Here is a 20,886-nt window from a genome sequence, read left to right on the forward strand (position 1 = left end):
ATAAAAATCACTCTTGCACTGTGTTATTATGAATAGATGGTCCCCAACTTACAGTGGCTCGACTTACAATTTTCTGACATTATAATGGTGGTAAAGCAAAACGCATTCAGTAGAAACCATATTTCGGATTTTGAATTTTGGCCTGCCTTCTTTAGGTAAAGAATGGTGTCTGTTTTATCCATCACCAAACTTCTAGTACTTAGCTAATTATGTAAAACATGATAGAGACTCGGTAATTATCTCATCAGATGTATTATTTAAAAAGAAAAAGCAAGAGTTTTAGATATTTCTACAGCTCAAAAATTGTTTAAAAAATTAATTTTTGTTCTAATATTGAATTCACCTTAAACAGTAGTTCTTCCAGGAGCTATAACTTTGATTGCCAGATTCTAATCAGAAACCAATGCAAATAATAGGATAGTTAACGAGTCTGTTGGTCAGTTAATTGCTCTGGTCTCTGGTCTCTTTGACCAACCCTGTAATTATGGTTGAGTACATGGTATAGACTTCCCAACAAATTTCAGTTTCAGAATCCTTCCTATTGTTCACAAACATACAGTTGACAAATAAGTAAACTGTATATGCCTTTTTTTTTTTTTCAGTTTGGAAAATATGACCAGCGTTCCCCCCTCAAAAAAGAAATTTGCAGGCCAAAATATCATCTAAAAACATTTACAAAACTGTGCCTTATCTCATGGAAATTAGGATAAGTCCAAGAAGATATGATAACATCAAGGAAGGAATAAGAATTTAAATACTTCAGTCAAGGTATTTGTGTGTGTTAGTTGCTCAGTCGTGTCCAACTCTTTGCGACCCCATGGGCTGTAGCCCGCCAGGCTCCTCTGTCCCTGGGATTCTCCAGGCAAGAATACTGGAGTGGCTTGCCATGCCCTTCTCCAGGGGATCTTCCCAACCCAGGGACTGATCCCAAGTCTGCACTGCAGGCAGATTCTTTACTGTCTGAGCCACCACGGAAGCCCAGTGGTGATGGTTTCAGTCAACTTTATATGTGGTTGGTTTTTTTTTTTTTTTTCTTTTTGGGCCAAGCCATCCATGCGACTTGTGGGATTGTAGTTCCTGGACCCAGGATTGAACCCAGGCCCTGGACAGTGAAAGCATGGAGTCCAAACCACTGGACTTCGAGGAAATCTCCAGTTGTTTTTCATATATGCATCTAAATTACTCTCTGAATTTGGCTGGGCTCACAAATCCATCAGCATTTGTTTGTCTACCTGAAAATGGCTGAGGTTCCGAGCGTCAGATTTAACAAATAATAAATCTATTTTCTCAGGTTTATCAGTCTGCAGCTGGGAAAATACAGGCAGCCAGAACCACTGAGTAGTCTGCTCAAGAGAGGAATCTACACGCTACCATTTATTTCAATGGCAGACGTTGGAATTATCGGGCTTCTCAGGTGGCACTAGTGGTAAAGAACCTGCCTGCCAATGCAGGAGACATAAGAGACTCGGGTTCGATTGCTGGGTTGAGAAGATCCCTGGAGGTGGGCATGGCCATGCACTCCAGTATTCTTACCTGGAGAAACCATGGAAAAATGGAGCCTGGCGGGTTTCAGTCCATAAGGTTGCAAAGAGTCGGACACAACTGAAGCAACTTAGCATGCATCCACGTTGGAATTTTCTGGGGGTCTGCTTTTCTTTAAGGGTTAACTGACTTATGAGTGTTTTTCACAAATGTGTGCTTTTTTTCTCTATAAGCTGCCTGGGTAGCTTGATAAGTAGAAGGTCAATATAAACAGCATTCCAAAGAAACCTGTCAAATAACACTCAGCAAAGTCAAAATGTCACAAAATATAACTTCTTCATAAACAACAGCCAGTCACACACAAAAATGAGTCCCTGACTAGTGACAGATGCAGAAACTAAAAACTGCACATGTCCAGAATACCTATCTTGGAGTTTTTGTTTCAGCCAGGGAGACATATCTTTCTGTCTCTGTAGACCCACTCCTTTCCTTAAAAAAAAAAAAAGGAAAGAAAAAATATATAACCCATACATTCGCAAATATTTAATAATATTCCTTGTGCTGCAAGAGTCATCTAGCTATCATGTTCAAAATTCTTAAACAAAAATAAAATCCAACTATCACCGCTGACATCTTAGAGTTTGTTTTCACTTGGGGAGGGGGTCACAAATCAACTTACCCCCAAAAAAGAAAACTCCATGAGAGGATAACCCAGGTTCTGGAAACCTTAGAATTCTTAGTTTAAAATTCTATGGGCTTCTTATGAAATAACACATCGTATTTACTTAAGGAGGAGTTATTCCTGGATAATGTTCACATCCAAATTTTTAGGTTGAATGAAAGCAGGAGCCAAATGAAGTTGGCAATTAGGTGAACAAAGTCTCTGGTTTAAAAATGGCCTCTGTCTAGAAGGCCTGGAAGAAGCTTCTCCCAAACCCCTACTAAAATGAACGGTGCAAAGGTAGGAAAGATTTAAACGCCTGGCCTCATAAACTAAGATTGACAGACAAGCTGAGGCCTGAGCCTGGAAGGAATTTTCAATAAGTGGGAGTCAGACAGACTTGAATGCGTCGGCCAGTTGTGCCATCTTAGGAGACAGACCGTGGGACGGAGGGAGAGGTGATGGGTAAACGCAAATGAGATTTACATCCCCCCTCCCCCAGCCTCAGGCGGAGAAGCGGTGTCTACGCGGACTGAGAATCTCTTTGGATAGCTCTGGCTTTCTCTCTTCACTCCCTCCTCAGCCCATTCACTCTGTATGTTCTTCTGGAAACTGAAGCTCCAAAACCAGGTGCATAACAAGAGAGAGAGGAGAACAAGAGGAGCAGGGGCTGGCGGTGCAGCGCTGAGTCCTTGGCCACATAGAACCACCAACAAAACACAGCCCACGGCGGACTGTAATTGTTCATAAAAACATGCTAGGAGCCCTGTCCATCCCCCAGCGCTTTGGCTGCAGAACTGAAGACAAGTTTTGCTCGGCAAACAAACGAGGAGCGAAAGGTCTTATATCCAAACATTGAACACTGCGCTCTGAACATCGCATCTGGATACAGTCTTGTTCACTGGATGATTAAGAAAAGGAATGATAATGCTAGTCACAACAGTAGTTGCTAAACACTTACTGCGCTTAGAAAATATTAATCATTCAATCCTCAAAAATCCCTAGGAGGTGGTTTAAATGATTATCCCCATTTCTCTGATGAGACAACCAAGGCAAAGAGACTTCCGGCTGAAATTAATTTGCCCAAAGTTATACAGTGGTAGGCTTTCTAGGTGGCTCAGTGGTAAAGAACCTGTCTGCCAATACAGGAGATGCAGGTTTGATCCCTGGGTGGGGAAGATCCCCTAGAGAAGGGTATGGCAACCCACTCCAGTATTCTTGCCTGGGAAATCCCATGGACAGAGGAGCCTGGCGGGCTACAGTCCATAGAGTTACAAAGAGTTGGACACGACGGAAGTGACTTAGCACACACGCACGCATACAGTGTTGAGCGATGAAGCTACCGTTTCAACCCAGAGATGTCTTCCTCCCCAATAGAGCTGAAGTCGTCACACAGGGAATCACAGAATGGAGATGGAGTTCATGTTATTTCCTAATATTCTTTGCATGAGCATTTTCCACAGTGGTATAACGTGTTACATGCTTTCCAGATGGTGCAGTAGTGAAGAATCTGCCTGCTGACGCAGGAGATGCAGGTTCCATCCCTGTGTCGGGAAAATCCCCTGGAGAAGGGAATGGCTACCCACTCCAGTATTCCTGCCTGGAGAATTCCAGGGGCAGAGGGGCAGAGAGTCGGACACGACTGAGTGACGAGCACTTTCACTTTCATAGTTAAGACACATACTATCCAGATCTACCCAGAGGGCAGCATAAAGTCAGTGCTGTGGAAGAACCACAAGCGAGTCTATGATAACATCATAACAGAGAGGACAGAGGCTTTATGGAAAACTTCCCAGAAGACCAGGCGATTGAGTTGGACTTGGAGAACAGTCAGGACGGCCGCAGACGGAACGGGGTGCGGATGAGCGCTGCCGCTGTAGCCCGTCCTGAGGGACGGCGTGGAGGTGAAAAAGCGCAGAGGAGAACCTGGAAGGGTGAGCCAGCGAGTGTGACAGGTGTGTGACGTGCAGGAGCGGAGGCAGACTCGAAGGAGCAGGAACCGGGGCTGGAGGCAGAAGGCCAGGCCTGGAGGCCAGGCCAGCAAATCAGACTTCCAGGCACCAAGCAAAAGTTAGAAGAGCCTGAGGAGATGAGTCAACCTGATTTTCTCAACAGCCCTTAAGGGGCTGCTGCTGCTGCTGCTGCTGCTGCTAAGTCGCTTCAGTCGTGTCCGACTCTGTGCGACCCCATAGACGGCAGCCCACCAGGCTAGATACCCCCCTAGCTCTGAAGCTTGTACGTATAGTTATCAAGTTTCCCTGACTGTTTTTGGATTCAAGAAACTTTTTGATGTCATATATACCCTGCTTATATCATTTCATAAAGCAAGATATTCTGAAATAAGCATTTGTTTTTCTCTAAAAGAACAGTTCAGTTCAGTCGCTCAGTCGTGTCTGACTCTTTGTGACCCCGTAAACCGCAGCACGCCAGGCCTCTCTGTCCATCACCAACTCCCAGAGTTTACTCAAACTCATGTCCATTGAGTTGGTGATGCCATCCAACATCTCATCCTCTGTCGTCTCCTTCTCTTCCCTCCTTCAATCCTTCCCAGCATCAGGGTCTTTTCCAATGAGTCAACTCTTCCCATGAGGTGGCCAAAGTATTAGAGTTCCAGCTTCATCATCAGTCCTTCCAGTGAACACCCAGGGCTGATCTCCTTTAGGATGGACTGGTTGGATCTCCTTGCAGCCCAAGGGACTCTCAAGAATCTTCTCCATCACCACAGTTCAAAAGCATCAATTCTTCGACGCTCAGCCTTCTTCACCATCCAACTCTCACATCCATACATGACCACTGGAAAAACCATAGCCTTGACTAGACGGACCTTTGTTGGCAAAGTAATGTCTCTGCTTTTTAATATGCTGTCTAGATTGGTCATAACTATACAATATAAAACATGCTACAGGCTCAGAGAACTACAGGATGTTTTTACATTTGTGTATATTTATTCTCTCTCCCAAATTAAGGAGCTCTTTACATGAAGTGAAGAAAAAGAAAAACTAAAGAAATGCTTTGTAATCTTAATGATATCAATACAATTCTCTGACATAACTGTCTGATTTTTCTTTAGTTGAGTTGGCTAATTCTACTTGGGCTTCCCTGATGGCTCAGTGTTAAAGAATCCACCTGCCAATGCAGGAGATGCCGTGGGTTCAATCCCTGGGTCAGGAAGATCCTGTGGAGGAGGAAATCGCAACCTGCTTCAGCATTCTTGTCTGGGAAATCTCATGGACAGAGGGGCCTGGTGGGCTACAGTGCATGGGTTTGCAAAGAGTCAGGCAAGGCTGAGGGGCTAAACAACAGCAACAGCAAAATCTACTTGCTGCTCAGAGTGAAGCGCACTGATTTCCTAATTGAAATTGACCAAATGTAATGTGATGCACAGCCTTTAGTCACTCCTATCACCAGACACGATCCTCTGTGCCCGTGCTTCTGCCGACAAAGTATGTATTTAAAAATAAGCAAACTAGAACAAAATGCTTGATCGCCTCACTTCAACTGAGACATTAGGAAACCAAATACACGTAAAGGGTTAGATTCCCCAATGAGAAGGCAAACAGTCTCATTGAGTCTTTGCCTCATGATTTCACCAAATGCCAGGCTGACCTTAGAAATCAACACGATTACAATGAAAGACAGCACATATTCCCTGTGTAATCAGTGGTTTATTATCTAATAAATGATTTAATCTAACTTCTACGTTCAGATGCCGCCAGGAACAGGCCTCCTATTGTCCTGCAGGACATTGTGTGCTAAGATGCACTATTCCTTTAAAACCTCCAAAATAAAAGAGGCAAACTCCAGCTTTCAGGCCAGACAAAAAGCCTGTGAAACTTCAGACAGTTTTCATCACAGCTGGCCAGGCCTGGGCAGTTTCAGACAAAGGACTTCCGCCTTTATCTGGCCCTTATTTTGATGTCTCATTCAGCTGAAGATAAAAGGAAAGATGTGCTTTGAAATTTAACCATTAGGGTAGCGAAGAAATCAGCATGCAAATGTTACCCATACATGAATTCGAGATGAAGTCCACATTTGTCATTGCGAACTTAGAGCTTGTTGACATTTTTTTTCCTCTCAAAGTAGTCGGATACAAAACTGGATGAAATATGAGTGCTGGATTCAGTCCCTTTGGAGTTTTTTAACTTGTACATCTTATTTACAAAAGGCAAAGACAGAGCGTGGAAAAACACACACACAGAAAGACTACTAAAAGAGATAAAATACAAAATGAAGAATGGGATATTACGATACAATTCAGGTTTCCACAGTCTAGAAGGCTAGGGAGACTCCGTATCTGTGTTTTCAAAAATCTTATCAAGCTGTATTAAGCAAATGAGCTGGCTCCTTAGAAAGAGCGACAGATGGTTCTAAAGAAGTTTGCATGTATACAGAAGGTGACTGGCTTGAGAGAAGATGGACGAGGTGAGGAACTGTTCTCTATAGAGAGGGCTTCCCCGGGGGCTCAGATGGTGAAGAGCTCACCTGCAATGCAAGAGACCTGGGTTTGATCCCTGGGTCAGGAAGGTGCCCTGGAGGAGGACATGGTAGCCCACTCTAGTAGTTTTGCCTGGAGGATCCCAGGGACAGAGGAGATTGGCAGTCTACAGTCCATGGGTCACAAAGAGTTGGACACAACTGAACGATTAACACTTTCACGTGTGTGTATAGAGAAAAATTTGCAAACTGCAAAATATTAATTGAATGTATTTTCAGACTTAGAGTAACCATGCGTGTATCTTCCAGGTTTAGTTTCTCGTGATCCTGATTCAGGGATAATTTCCCAAAGTTGTGATTCCAAATAGTCTGTGTGATTTTCAGGGAATATTCCGTGTGTTCCTGTATTTTTTCCATCAAAAACTTCAAAGGAAATGACTTCTCACTGCCCCAACCCCCAAGTTTTCAATATACAAGTTCATCTTTGAATGAAAAGGGTGATTAAGAATCTGGCAGGGCTTCCCAGGTGGCCCTGTGCTGAGCTGTAGTAGTCGCTCAGCCCTGTCTGACTCTTTGCAACCTAAGGGACTGCAGCCCACCAGGCTCCTTTACCATGGGGATTCTCCAGGCAAGAATACTGGAGTGGGCTGCCATGCCCTTTGAACCCACCTGCCAATGCAGAAGACATAAGATACACGGGTTCGAGCCCTGGGCTGGGAAGATCCCCTGGAGAAGGGCAGGGCAACCCACCTGGGAGTTCTTAGTTGCTCAATTGTGTCTATTTGCACCTCCATGGATGGTAGCCCACCAGGCTACAGGCCCTCTGTCTATGGTGTTCCCAGGCAAGAATACTGGAGTGGGCTGCCATTTCCTTACCCAGTGGGTCTTCCCGACCCAGGGATGGAACTTGGGTCTCCTGCATCGCAGGCAGATTCTTTATCAACTCAGCCATCAGGAAAGCCCAGGAATGTGGGAATACCAGGATACAATTTGTGCTGGAAGGATTAACAGTTTCTTGGAGACAAAGTGAATAAAAAGTATCATCAGTTATGGTGACTACAGAAGAAAAGCTCAGAAATGAGTCATTTAAGACCACTTGAGATAAGTATATGTTGAGGAGGAAGGCGTCTTGGAATCCTTCCAGAGTGGAACACTTCTGTGGAATTTTGAAGGAAACGTAGGAGATAGGCCAGCCTGAAAAAATATTCTATGATTATTTTAAAAGGAATTTAATGATTAGTTCAAATATTACACCAAATGACATTTAAATCCAATGGTGAATTAAGTGATTTCAGATGTCATTTTAAATTCATGATTTAAAAGTTCTGACCTTAAACCACATATAAAAGTCAAAATGAATCAAAGACTTAAGTGTACGATCAAAAAATATATGGTATACGTAGTATGCATGAGATATGTGTGTGTGTATCTGTGTGTGTGTGTGTGTGTGTGTGTGTGTGTGTGTAGTGCAGCTGCTATAAAAAATAGCAGTGGAAATTCATCTGCAAATTAAAACAGAATCACCCTATGATCCAGCAATTCCACTTCTGGATATATACACAAAAGAATTAAAATTGAAAGCGGGATCTTGACTAGCTATTTGTACACCCGTTTTCTTTAGCAGCATTATTGACAATAGCGGAAAGATGAAAACAACTCATCTCCATCAATGAATAAATGTACAAACAAAATGTGGTCTGTGCATACAGTGGAGTACCATTCCTTAAAGAGGAAGTGAATGCAGGCATACTACATACAACATAAATAAACCTGGAGGACATTATGCTGAGTGAAATTAGTAAGTCAGTCCGCAACAGGATGACTCCAATATTTTTCCACTTGTACGATGCACTTAGAATAGTCAGATTCATAAACAAAGAGTGAGAGCGGTGCTGTGAGGAGATGGAATGAAGCAGGTAGGGGGTCAGGGTTCGGTGGGAACCAGCTTTTAGTTTTGCAAGATTACGAGATCTCCGGGGATGGATGGGGGTGATGGTTGAACATTGTGAACGAACTTAGTGCCACTGAGCTGTACATTTTAAAGTGGCTAATATGGTAAATGCATGTTGCATGCATGCCTGCTAAGTTGCTTCAGTCGTGTCTGACTCTTTGCGACCCTGTGAACTGTAGCCCGCCAGGTTCCTCTGTTCATGGGATTCTCCAGGCAAGAACACTGGAGTGGGGTGCCATGCCCTCCACCAGGGGATCTTCCGACCCAGGGATTGAATCTGGGTCTCTTACGTCTCCTGCAATGGCAGGCGGGTTCTTTACCACGAGCGCCACCTGGGAAGCAAAATGTATATTACTTTACCACAGTTTTCCATTATACAAGATAATCTATGGCTAAAAGCTATGTTGGAAGGTTTCACATCACTGTTTTTTTTTTTTCTTTTCCACTTAGTTTGCCTCCAAAGCTACATTTTGTGACAAGAAATTCAAAGTGGTTAATGACAGATTTGTCCGCATAGGACCTTTCCTGTAGATCCTTAAATCCTCAAAGAATTTCAGTGTGATGTGGGGAAGAGAAAGGATCACCTTTATGTACATGCTCTCCCTGAGGCTTCAGAATCCCAGAAGAGGATCCAGTCCAGTTACGATTTATCGTAACAGCTTTGGTGTGTTGGGCTCTGCCCGCATGTCAGTGACTCTGCCAGGCGCTTCCCACGCATTACCACTTTCCGTTACTACTGTCTTTTTTCCTCTGTACTCTACAAAGAGTGTCTTAAAAATATCGTACAGCTTCAATGCCCTTTGGGCGTCCCAGGAGGCTCAAGTGGTAAAGAATCTGCCTGCCAAAGCAAGAGTGGCAGGAGACGCAGGTTCGATCCCCGGGTCGGGAAGATCCCCTGGAAGAAGAAATGGCAGCCCCCTCCAGCGTTCTTGCCTGGAAAATCTCATGGACACAGGAGCCTGGGGTGCTAGAGTCCATGGGGTCACAGAGTCAGACACGACTTAGTAACTGAGCACTCACACAACACTCTCTTGTTTGAAAAAAAAAAAAAGTTAAATGTATGCATCTTTCCAATGAGTCAATAGAAACTCTAAATTTCTCAGTCTGAAAGACAACACTAGCACTGCATCATAGCTTAATAAAGCGGAAGCTCCTTTTAAGGAAATGAATTGTAATTTATCTGAATTCAGCTGCTTTAGGAATTGATAGGAAAATCTGACTGTGGTTGACAAAGGCAATGAAAAAAAGAATATCAGGCATATTTCAGTTCTTATGTAATGGAAGCCTTATTATAGAAACCTTAGCATATGTGAAACCTCAAGCCTGAGACAATAGAAAAATGAATTAAAATCATAATGTCTATTTGAGTTTGGTCATGTAAGCAATCAAGCTTCAGTTGTCCTTTGGAGAACCACAATTTTGTATTGACTATAGGCTACTCACACATTAACTGATGTCCAAGTATATTATTGAACAGGGATAACAAAGGAGAACTTGTTGGTCAGTAGTTAACAGGTTATAATCAGATGAAATTACACTGTTTATTTTCAAGTAATATAAGACAGAAGGGATAACGGACAAATTATATTGAGCTTGAAATATAATGGACAACTGGTACCTGTAATCCTGGTGGCAAGAGGTGAAGTCTAATTCACCTGGTACAATGGTGGAAAATCACTCAGTGAATAAGTATGATGGCTTAGGATTTATACAGTAGATTCCAGACATCCCTGGTGGCTCAGTAATAAAGAATCCGCCTGTCAATGCAGGAGACACAGGTTCGATCCCTGGGTCGGGAAGATCACTTGGAGGAGGAAATGGCAACCCACGCCAGTGTTTTTGCCTGGAAAATCCAATGCACAAAGGAGCCTGGTGGGCTACAGTCCATGGGGTTGCAAAGAGTTGGACAGGACTTAGTGATTAAACAACAGCAATGAAACAACTGTGATCACACATGAGTAAACTGAATAGTCTAAGGGTTCTGACTTCACAACAGCACAACTTCACATTCTGAGCACTGAGCATTGACCTTTCAGTCCTCCTAGAGCACTTTTTTTTTTTTTAAATTGGAGGAAAATTGCTTTGCGACGTTGTGTTGGTTTTTCAACAATGCAAATCAGCCATAATGATACATATATATCCCCTTCCTTTTGCATAACCCTCCTCTCCCCACATCCACCCCTCTTTTCTAGATCATTCGTAATTCCAGTGGTCAGTTTGCCTCTGATACAAATAACATCTGTAACCTGAGGATTACACAACTTTATGTTACAGGCCTAACTGAATTGAAATCAAAAGCCCTCTCCTTGATTTTTTTAAAAACAGAAACATATTCCTCAAAGATGATATGGTATTTCTTCACTCATTATGGCAGACATGACTCCTGACCCCAGTTCCTAATGATAACAATTGTAAAAACCCATATATTCTACTAGGGAAGCCTCTTTAGATCATCACTTGGAGAAATATCACCCTCATTTAAGTAAATGACAAATTATTCTTGACAAATCTCAGAGGCCTTAATCCAAAAGGCTATGTAAATTCTCCTTTTGAAAAACATACCAAAAGCCTCTTTTGGGGGTAAGGAACTAATAAGCACCTCAGCTTCCCTGGGGGCTCAGATGGTAGAGAACCTGCCTACAATGCAAGAGACCTGGATTCTAATCGCGGGTCAGGAAGATCCCCTGGAGAAAGCAATGGCAACTCACTCCAGTACTCTTGCCTGGAGAATTCCATAGACAGAGAGCCTGGCGGGCTATAGTCCACGGGGTCGCGAGGAGTCGGACACGACTGAGTGACTATCACTTCACTTCAAGAAAATGTAAAGGTTTTTTTTTTTTAATCAAGGAAGGATCTTCCTTAATTGTGAAGCTAACCTTCATGGTCACTTCTTGGCTGCTTTTACCTCAAAAACAGGATCCAGATCCGATACATTAAAGATGGTAACAACTTAATTAAAACCAAGTTCTAGGCTTTGTGCGGTCCAGTGGACAAGGGAGAGGGCTGTCTACCATTTTGCTATGATTCTGATAATCTATGCCAGATATACAGATATAGTCCTGGGATAACCCCATTATAAAACTTCTCGTCTACAAAACCAGCAGAAAGCTTGTCAAAATAAATCTTAACTTCTGACCGTGGTAGAAGACCTACTACGGGGTATTAACAGAGTCAGAACTGTCAGTCATCCTCCGGTCTTGATGTTTGTGTTATGAATTCCAACTCTGGTGGCATGAACGGGGGATAAAAACCATTGTAAGCTGCACAAGTCCAAGACACACAAACCCAGAGTGAAACCTATTTGGGGCTGAAATGACGTTACCTCTGTCTCAGATGGGTTTTCTTTCCTCCCCTCCCCCTCACCGCCCCTTTAGAAAGGCGATGCTTTTATTAGATTGTTTCTACTGCCAAAAGACACAGCTACTGTCTGCCTGAATTTGCTGCTTTCCTCTTGAAATAAAATAAATAAAAGAAAAAAAGCCCAAATCTTTTAAACTAAACAAATGGGAATGTTTTATATTTGCCCCCCTGTCAAGTCTGGGTCACATGACAGATGATACATACTTGCATTTGTGTGTACAATGTGCATATAAGGACAGGAGGGGCATCTTAAAACCAGCACGTGTTGCCTATGGGTGTACCGATGAAAGGGAAATAGGACTTGACAAGCTTGGACAACGTATTAAAAAGCAGAGACATCGCTTTGCCAACAAAGGTCCCTATCGTCAAAGCTCTGGTTTTTCCAGTCGTCAGGTATGGATGTGAGAGCTGGACCATCAAGAAGGCTGAGCTCCTTTTGCCTGGCATTCTGGGCACTGAGTATCATGACCAGCTAAATAGCAACAGCTGAAGGAACTGGTCTGGACACGAACATCACTCTCTCCGCTTTGCTTACATCTGTCCTTGACTTCCCACCACCGAACAGGAACTTTGCATTGAACGTAAGTTCATGGTGAATTGTGAATTTTTTTATTATCTGTGTGAAAAATACTTAGGATTTTGGACCTACCGTGTGCCAGGTACATTCAGAGGCCATGAATTTTATCTGATCTTTAAAACATGTCATTGTGGTGAGGTGACTGCTCAGATGGCAGAGCTGAAGAATAAACCTGGGTTTCATGGATTCCAAACACTCTCTCGACTAAGCTATGCTGCTTCCTATGTGGCTTGTTTTCTGAAAGGCTTTTCCTCACGAAACAGAAATTAGTGTCATTAACCTGCCCAGTTAAGCACAATCTTCCAGTTGTGGGATTCATTTTCACTAGTCTTCCTCCCTCTTATGACCCAGGAGAATGGTCTGCCCAGGTTCAAGGTGCCCTCTCCGTGTCCTGGAATAGATTCTTTTCTGTGAGGAAAGAGAATTCCCTCCAAAGAGATGAAAAGTGGAGCTTTATCCTCATAGGCTTTTAGGTTTATTTGTTACCGACATTATGCCAAGTGTCTCCCCGAAACTTCCTTCAAAGCACTTGGTTAGTTACCAGTAAGGCTGAGACAGGACTTCCCTGGTGGTCCAGTGATAAAGAACCCACCTGCCAGCGCAGAGGACCCAGGTTCGAGCCCCGGTCCGGGAAGATCCCACATGCTGCAGGGCAAATAAGCCCTGGAGTCGCAGGTCCTGAAGCCCTAGGGCCCTTGAGGTAAGAGACGTCCCTGCAGTGAGAGGCTGAGCTGCACGACAAGAGAGCATACGGCTCACCGCAGCCAGAGAAGGCCCGTGCACAGCACCGGAGACCCAGCACAGCCAAGGATAAGCTTCATCTTTAAAACTTTTAAGAAAGATCGAAATCAAGCATAATGCATTCACACAGTTATGCTGAACTTGGTAGCTGCTTGGCATGAGAAAAGGACTGGCAGTTCATTCCATTTCTGACCCCATCTCAGCTCTTCCATTGCCGCCTGCCCCACGCGGAACCAGCGCGAACAGTGGGTTCTGGAACAATGAGAGACACGCAGGGTAGGATAGGTTCGACCTGAGACAGACCACAGAGAAAAACCTAGAGCGACAGTCATCTGCCAGCCCTCCGTTCCTTGAGAGCACGGGCTTAGCATTCCTGATGATCCACACCCCAGACGGGAAGTCCTGCCGGAGGGAGGTTTTCTTTTCTCCTTCCCCTTCCCTTCCCCCCGGGGGCCTGTCTCTCCATCTCTGCAGCTCCCCCTCTCCTCCTCTGTCTCTCTAAAACACCCACACACACGCGCACACGTGCACACATACACACACATGCACACACGCACAGACTCATGACAGTCTTCAATATATTCCAGTTGGCTCCAGGCTCCTATGAATTACATGTTTATTTTGTCTCCTTGACTGATATTTCCTCATGTCTGAGTATTGTACCTCTAGGAAGGAAAACTTTTTTTTTAAAGGAGAGCTTTTCTAAAATTCTTGCCGAAAATAAAGTGGCTTAAAAGGAAGGTACATAGGGCTCTTCCTTTGAAGAGCGAGTAATTTCGAACAATTTTATTTATAACAGTTTCTATTTTCCAGCAAGTTTTCTAAGGGATTGCATCCGATCAGAGAAGACAAATGGAAATGATCGTGCCCGGTGAGCGTCTAGTCAGGTGAAGGCTTTGGTTCCACTGGACTCCCGGGCATCACTCTCCTATCAGGCATTCGTCACCAATGCTCGCAGCTGCAGACAGTTGGAATATGAATGACAGGTCATCATTTGGGACGGCTGGCTCCTGCACCCCTCCCCTCCCTGTCTTTCTGCCGGCAGGGTTATGAGCTGGTGATTTCACCAGTCCTCCTGTGCCAGGGTCACCTGCCTGGGATGCCTGTCCCTGCCCTCGCCCCCTCCTCCAGACCAGTCCCTTCAGCTCTGAAATCTGACCCCATCCCCTCCTCGCAGGAAGAAATCACTCCATGCTCCCTGGAACACACCCTGATTCCAGTCTGTCTGTTGGTGTGGGTAATTCTTTGCTTATTGATCTGTCGGCTTTCCTCAGTGTGAGCCAGTGGCGACTCCTTCTAATTCACACTGTATCTCCAGCACCACGCACGCTTCCTGGCAGATGCCGGGGCTCTGTGAACACCTGTGCTGTGCCCAGCGAAACCATGACATTAAGCTTGGCTTTAAATGATATAAATGTGGTCCTGGAACTTTTGGCTGGCAGGTCCAATCACAGAGTCCACAGTTACTTCTTACAGATGTTTACAGAAACTTTTTCTCCTCCACTAAATGGAAAACTGCCTTAAAATATGTATTATACAAAACTGGATACAATTTTTTGGTTGTATAAAATTCTGAAGCTCATACTGCAGAGTGCAGTGGTTTGCAAAGTATGAGGGTCACATGAATGAAACAAATATTACTGCATTTGAGAGATCAAATTGCCAACATTCACAAGAGAGTTCCAGAAAAACATCTATTTCTGCTTTATTGACTATGCCAAAGTTTCTGACTGTGTGGATCACAATAAACTGTGGAAAATTCTGAAAGAGATGGGAATACCAGACCACCTGATCTGCCTCTTGAGAAACCTGTATGCAGGTCAGGAAGCAACAGTTAGAACTGGACATGGAACAACAGACTGGTTCCAAGTAGGAAAAGGAGTATGTCAAGGCTGTATATTGTCACCCTGCTTTATTTAACTTATATGCAGAGTACATCATGAGAAACGCTGGGCTGGAAGAAACACAAGCTGGAATCGAGATTGCGGGGAGAAATATCAATAACCTCAGATATGCAGATGACACCACCCTTATGGCAGAAAGTGAAGAAGAACTAAAGAGCCTCTTGATGAAAGTGAAACAGGAGAGTGAAAAAGTTGGCTTAAAGCTCAACATTCAGAAAACTAAGATCATGGGATCTGGTCCCATCACTTCATGGCAAATAGATGGAGAAACAGTGGAAACAGTGTCAGACTTTATTTTTTTGGGCTCCAAAATCACTGCTGATGGTGATTGCAGCCATGAAATTAAAAGACACTTACTCCTTGGAAGAAAAGTTATGACCAACTTAGACAGCATATTAAAAAGCAGAGACATTACTTTGTCAACAAAGGTCCCTCTATTCAAGGCTATGGTTTTTCCAGTAGTCATGTATGCATGTGAGAGTTGGGCTATAAAGAAAGCTGAGCACTGAAGAATTGATGCTTCTGAACTGTGGTGTTGGAGAAGACTCTTGAGAGTCCCTTGGACTGCAAGGAGAGCCAACCAGTCTATCCTAGAGGAGATCAGTCCTGGGTGTTCATTGGAAGGACTGATGTTGAAGCTGAAACTCCAATACTTTGGCCACCTCATGGGAAGAGTTGACTCATTGGAAAAGATCCTGATGCTGGGAAGGATTAGGGGCAGGAGGAGAAGAGGACAACAGAGGATGAGATGGTTGGATGGCATCATCGACTCGATGGAGATGAGTTTGGGTAAACTCCGGGAACTGGTGATGGACAGGGAGGCCTGGTGTGCTGCGGTTCATGGGGTCGGAAAGAGTCGGACACGACTGAGTAATTGAACTGAACTGAACTGATTTGCCTTGGGAAAAACAATAACTAAGTCCTTAAGGACTCAAGTTGTGGTAGGTACAGCTAGTGATAAAAAACCCACCTGCCAATACAGGAGACAAAAGAGACACAGGTTTGATCCCTAAGTTGGGAAGATCCTCTGGAGGAGGGCATGGCAACCCGCTCCAGTATTCTTGCCTAGAGAATCCCAAGGACAGAGGAGCCTGGTGGGCTACAGTCCATGGGGTTGCACAGAATTGGACATGACTGAAACGAGCAAGCATGCATACATTGTTCTAAGTACTTTAATGCATGATCTTATTTGATCTGCAGAACTATGAAAAAAATGTACTATTATTATCTCTCATTTATAAACACTCATAGACTCTTAAACATGAGTAAAGACCCTTCAAGAAGCTTTACCTTGCTGTCAGTCAACACCTGCAGTGGGGAAAACACCAGGCAAGGAGAGAGGAATCTTGTTAAATTACATCTTACGGGTCCACAGCCCAAGGCTCAGTTGAGTGCTTCTTATGCTCCTATTTGATCCTGAATGGTACTTGCTTTATTCAGATTTATCTTTCAAAAAATGTGTGTGCCCACTGCATACTGCTCATAGCAATATTGCTTTTTTTTTTTAACAAAAATGTAAGTATGGTGAAATTTTACTAATTTTTTAACTCATGTGGAATTCAATATTATGCAAATGGATTGGATTGGGTTTGGGGTCATCTTGAAACCAGGTATGTTTATGGGATAAAAAGCTTACATAATTAAAAAGGAAAACTCGAGTATTCTTAAAAAATACTTTACTCTTCTATATCTGATATGTTCTAGTTTATTTAAAATGACGTTTTATCTATTTAAGCATATCTGGTGGTGCTGCTGCTTGAGGGGGTAAATGACTAGATGTCTGTTCCTGAAAATATTCCTAAAAGTAATACAACATCCATTTGAAAATATGATTTATGATTGAAATTTCCAATTAATTCTCCCTCTTTAATTCCTGTGATTGTGTGGATCTTTTCTTTCTTTCTTTTCTTTTTCTTACCTAGTTTCTTTTCAGAGTTCCATCTGATCTGTAGTTCAGTTATTTAAAAAAAAAACAATTGAATCCAAGGGAAACTATTTTCGGAGGTTTTAGAAGCAGGCTATTTAGGGAGCACCAACAGATGAGTAATCATAAATATCAGGAAATTTTGCTGGAGTCTGTCTTCTCTGAACACTTGTAAAATGTCAGTTTTTCTTCTGCATTTTTGCTAGATTAGACATTGTGGCTTGAGTTTGATTCCAAGCAATTGGGCTATTAAATGGCGTGGGAAATAGATCTTTCGAAAACAGAGGTGTCAGAAATTTGGGTCCAGAAAAATTGTAGTGGATTACATGGACCATGAATTCAAACTATAAATTTGTAACCAAAAGTAGGGTCTGACTGCTTGCCACTAAAAAAGGCCAGTAAGGAGACCAGGTTGGTGGGGAGGAAAGTCTGTTTATTTTGGATGCCTGCAACTGGGGGTGGGGTGGGTATTGGACTCCTGTCCAAAGGCCATATAGCCCACCCCCCCACCCCACCCCCACACAATCAGTGGGCAGGAGCTGTTACAGACCCAGGGATGGGGCTGAATGCAGAAAGAGCACACTCAGGTCTGATGGCCGTCTTGATATTGGTCATCAGTGGTCTGACCAGCATCATCTTGATTGTTTCAAGAATGGTTAGTTTTCAGTTCCAGGACCGGTTTGTTCCCATTCCCTTGAGGCCAGGTCTCAGGGCTGTGGCAGCTGATGTCATGGCTACAGTCTGGTCAGCATGCAGTTAACTTCTTCCACCTGGTTGGGTTTCCAATAATATAAAACAGCTCACAGGATATGGCTCAGAATATTATCTGCAGCCCTTGAGGAGGGATTAAAGGTCCTTGAGTTTGCTTAATGACTAAACTGTTATTATTTGGTCTTGTTTGACTATTTCCCTTTGTCTTTGCATGTTCTCACTTCTCTGATTAAACTTACTCTTTAGCTGAAGCTTTTCTAGGGACAAAAGGCGGGTGGAGGACATGGGGTAGGTGCAGGGACCCCGGGGTCCTGCTCCACTTCAGATTCACCTGACCTGCACCTGTAGCTTCTCTTTGGTGACATAACTATTCATCTTCTGTGATTTGCTTTTGGTAGAGCAATCACCGGAGAAGGCAATGGCACCCCACTCCAGTACTCTTGCCTGGAAAATCCCATGGGTGGAGGAGCCTGGTAGGCTGCAGACCCATGGGGTCGCTAGGAGTCGGACATGACTGAGCAACTTCACTTTCACTTTTCCCTTTCATGCACTGGAGAAGGAAATGGCAACCCACTCCAGTGTTCTTGCCTGGAGAATCCCAGGGACGGTGGAGCCTGGTGGGCTGCCGTCTATGGGGTCGCACAGAGTCGGACACGACTGAAGCGACTTAGCAGTAGCAGTAGCAGCAGCAGAGCAATCACAATTACAAAATACATAAATGCTGTTATTAGCAGATCAATGCCTCTTTAATATGAATCTTTTCTGAAATTCTTTGAGGTAGATCCAGATCTATATTTTTTTCAAAGTATCTATATCTTTAAGCAGGGTCACAGTTTCTGAGGAATTGACTGTATATATTCTGTTTTATCATTCTTCCTAGGTGGCACTAGTGGTAAAGAACTGGATGCAGGAGACATAAGAGTCATGGGTTCGATCCCTGGGTTAGGAAGATCCCCTAGAGAAGGGCATGGAAACTCTCTCCAGTATTGTTGCCTGGAGAATCCCATGGACAGAGGAGCCTGGTGGGCTACAGTCCATACAGTAGCAAAGAGTTGGACACAAATGAAGTGACTTAGCATGCACATTTGACTTTATCAGCATCCTTCACCTTTTTTAAAATGGAGAATACAGTTAATTGGAATGGACTTCCTTGCTGCCTTTAGGCTTGGTGACTGACACAGATTTCTGCTTCAAGCTGTAGCAATGCCATTTAATACTAAGTACAAGCCCCCTGGTCAGAGTTGAGTGCAGAACATTCCATGAATAAGTCAAAGAATCTAGTTTAGACTGATGGCTGGAGCCTCACAGTTCCCAAAGCAATCAGGAAAAAAAAAGAAACCAACCTACGTCAGACTCTAATATTTATTGGGAACATGACACCCATGCGGTCACTTCTGCTTGTTTACTGTTGAAACACAGTTTACTAAAATGTGAAATTGCTAAATTTCTTTTACATGGCTAGTCACAAAGGTGAAAGGGAAAATAGAGACAGGAATGAAAAGGCAGCAGAAACATGGAGAAAATAAATTAAAAGACCAAAAGTATATAAACAACAGTGCTTAGAATTTATTTTTATAGAGGTATACTGGTTTGTAACATTCTGTAAGTTTCCTGCATACAGCATTATGTTTCTACTTCTGTGTTGCCCTACAGCAGTGAAAGTCGTTCAGTCGTGTCTGACTCTTTGGGACCCCAAGGGCTACACAGTCCATGGAATTCTCCAGGCCAGAATATTGGAGTGGGTTGTCTTTCCCACCTCCAGGGGATCTTCCCAAACCAGGGATCGAACCCAGGTCCCCCACCATTGCAAGCAGATTCTTTACCAGCTGAGCCACCAGGGAAGCCCAAGAATACTGAAGTGGGTAGCCTACCCCTTCTCCAGGGGATCTTCCCAAACCAGGGATCGAACCCAGGTCTACTGCATTGCAGGCGGATTTTTTACCAGATGAGCCACAAGAGAAGCCCTACAGCAGGCTCATCACCAAAAGTTTAGCTCCTATCTGTCAGCATAGAGTAAGTCCTCTTGACCCACTTTGCCTGGCCCTCACCTTCCCCTCTGGTCACCACTGCCCTCCTCTCTGTTATATTTGTGCTCATTTGCATCCGACTCATTGCGACCCCATGGACTGTAGCCCACCAGGCCCTTTGTCCAAGGGATTCTCCAGGCAAGAACGCTGGAGTGGGTTGCCATGCCCTCCTCCAGGGGGTCATCCTGATCCCAGGATCAACCCGAACCTCCTGTGTCTCCTGCACGGCAGGTGGCTCTTTATCCACCCAGCCATCGGGGAAGCCATTTCAAAAGCTAATGTGACTAAAAACAAAACAAAACAAAAAAGCTAATGTGACCTATACTATCCCTTCAGTTCAGTTCAGTTCAGTTGCTCAGTCGTGTCCGACTCTTTGCAACCCCATGGACCGCAGCATGCCAGGCCTCCCTGTCCATCACCAACTCCTAGAGTTTACCCAAACCCATGTCCATTGAGTCAGTGATGCCATCCAGCCATCTCATCCTCTGTCATCCCCTTCTCCTCCCGCCCTCAATCTTTCCCAGCATCAGGGTCTTTACAATGAGTCAGCTCTTGGCATCAGGTGACCAAAGTATTGGAGTTTCAGCTTCAGCATCGGTCCTTCCAATGAACACCCAGGACTGATCTCCTTTAGGATGGACTGGTTGGATCTCCTTGCAGTCCAAGGGACTCTCAAGAGTCTTCTCCAACACCACAGTTCAAAAGCATCAGTTCTTCGGCACTCAGCTTTCTTTATAGTAGAAGGATAATATCTAGGGGCTAGAGAGATAACCCTTGAGATTTATTCTGTATTGGTCTAATCACACCAAGTTTGTTTCAAAACTCCCTCCCTCACATGGAAAAATACTCTCTCAGAGAGAGACACCACTGAGTTCCCTATAAATAATGAGAAAGTTGATATTTGACCTGGATAAGAGCAGCAAAACCTTGAGAGTGTAAACCAATATGGATATGCTCTTATACAAAACTTTAGATTTTTTTTAGTATTATTTATTAATGACTAAACAAAACCAATGTGGAAAAGTTATTGGATGAAGATATTTCAATTTAGCAGAAAAATTTTTAATAGGTAGATTGGGCTCTTCTAGTGGTAAAAACAACAAGTCTATTACTC

General features: G+C 43.7%; 1 protein-coding gene across 2 annotated transcripts in view; it reads right to left on the bottom strand.

Annotated features, from left to right (window-relative positions):
- LOC145543544 (uncharacterized) overlaps window positions 1-20,886 on the bottom strand; it is a 677,688-nt gene that overhangs the window by 197,348 nt on the left and 459,454 nt on the right. The window contains exon 5 of one of the 2 annotated variants that reach the window (XM_081585341.1): window positions 13,949-14,164. The exons of the other annotated variant lie outside the window; for it this stretch is intronic. Coding sequence (XP_081441467.1) covers window positions 14,149-14,164 — 16 coding nt within the window. The 3' untranslated portion in view covers window positions 13,949-14,148. Of the gene's footprint in view, window positions 1-13,948; window positions 14,165-20,886 lie in introns of those variants that run through there. 2 annotated transcript variants of the gene reach the window in all.

The sequence above is a fragment of the Giraffa tippelskirchi genome, chromosome 3, assembly GCF_054371585.1.
Source record: "Giraffa tippelskirchi isolate mGirTip1 chromosome 3, T2T-mGirTip1v1.2.pri, whole genome shotgun sequence".
Taxonomy (NCBI): Eukaryota; Metazoa; Chordata; class Mammalia; order Artiodactyla; family Giraffidae; genus Giraffa; species Giraffa tippelskirchi.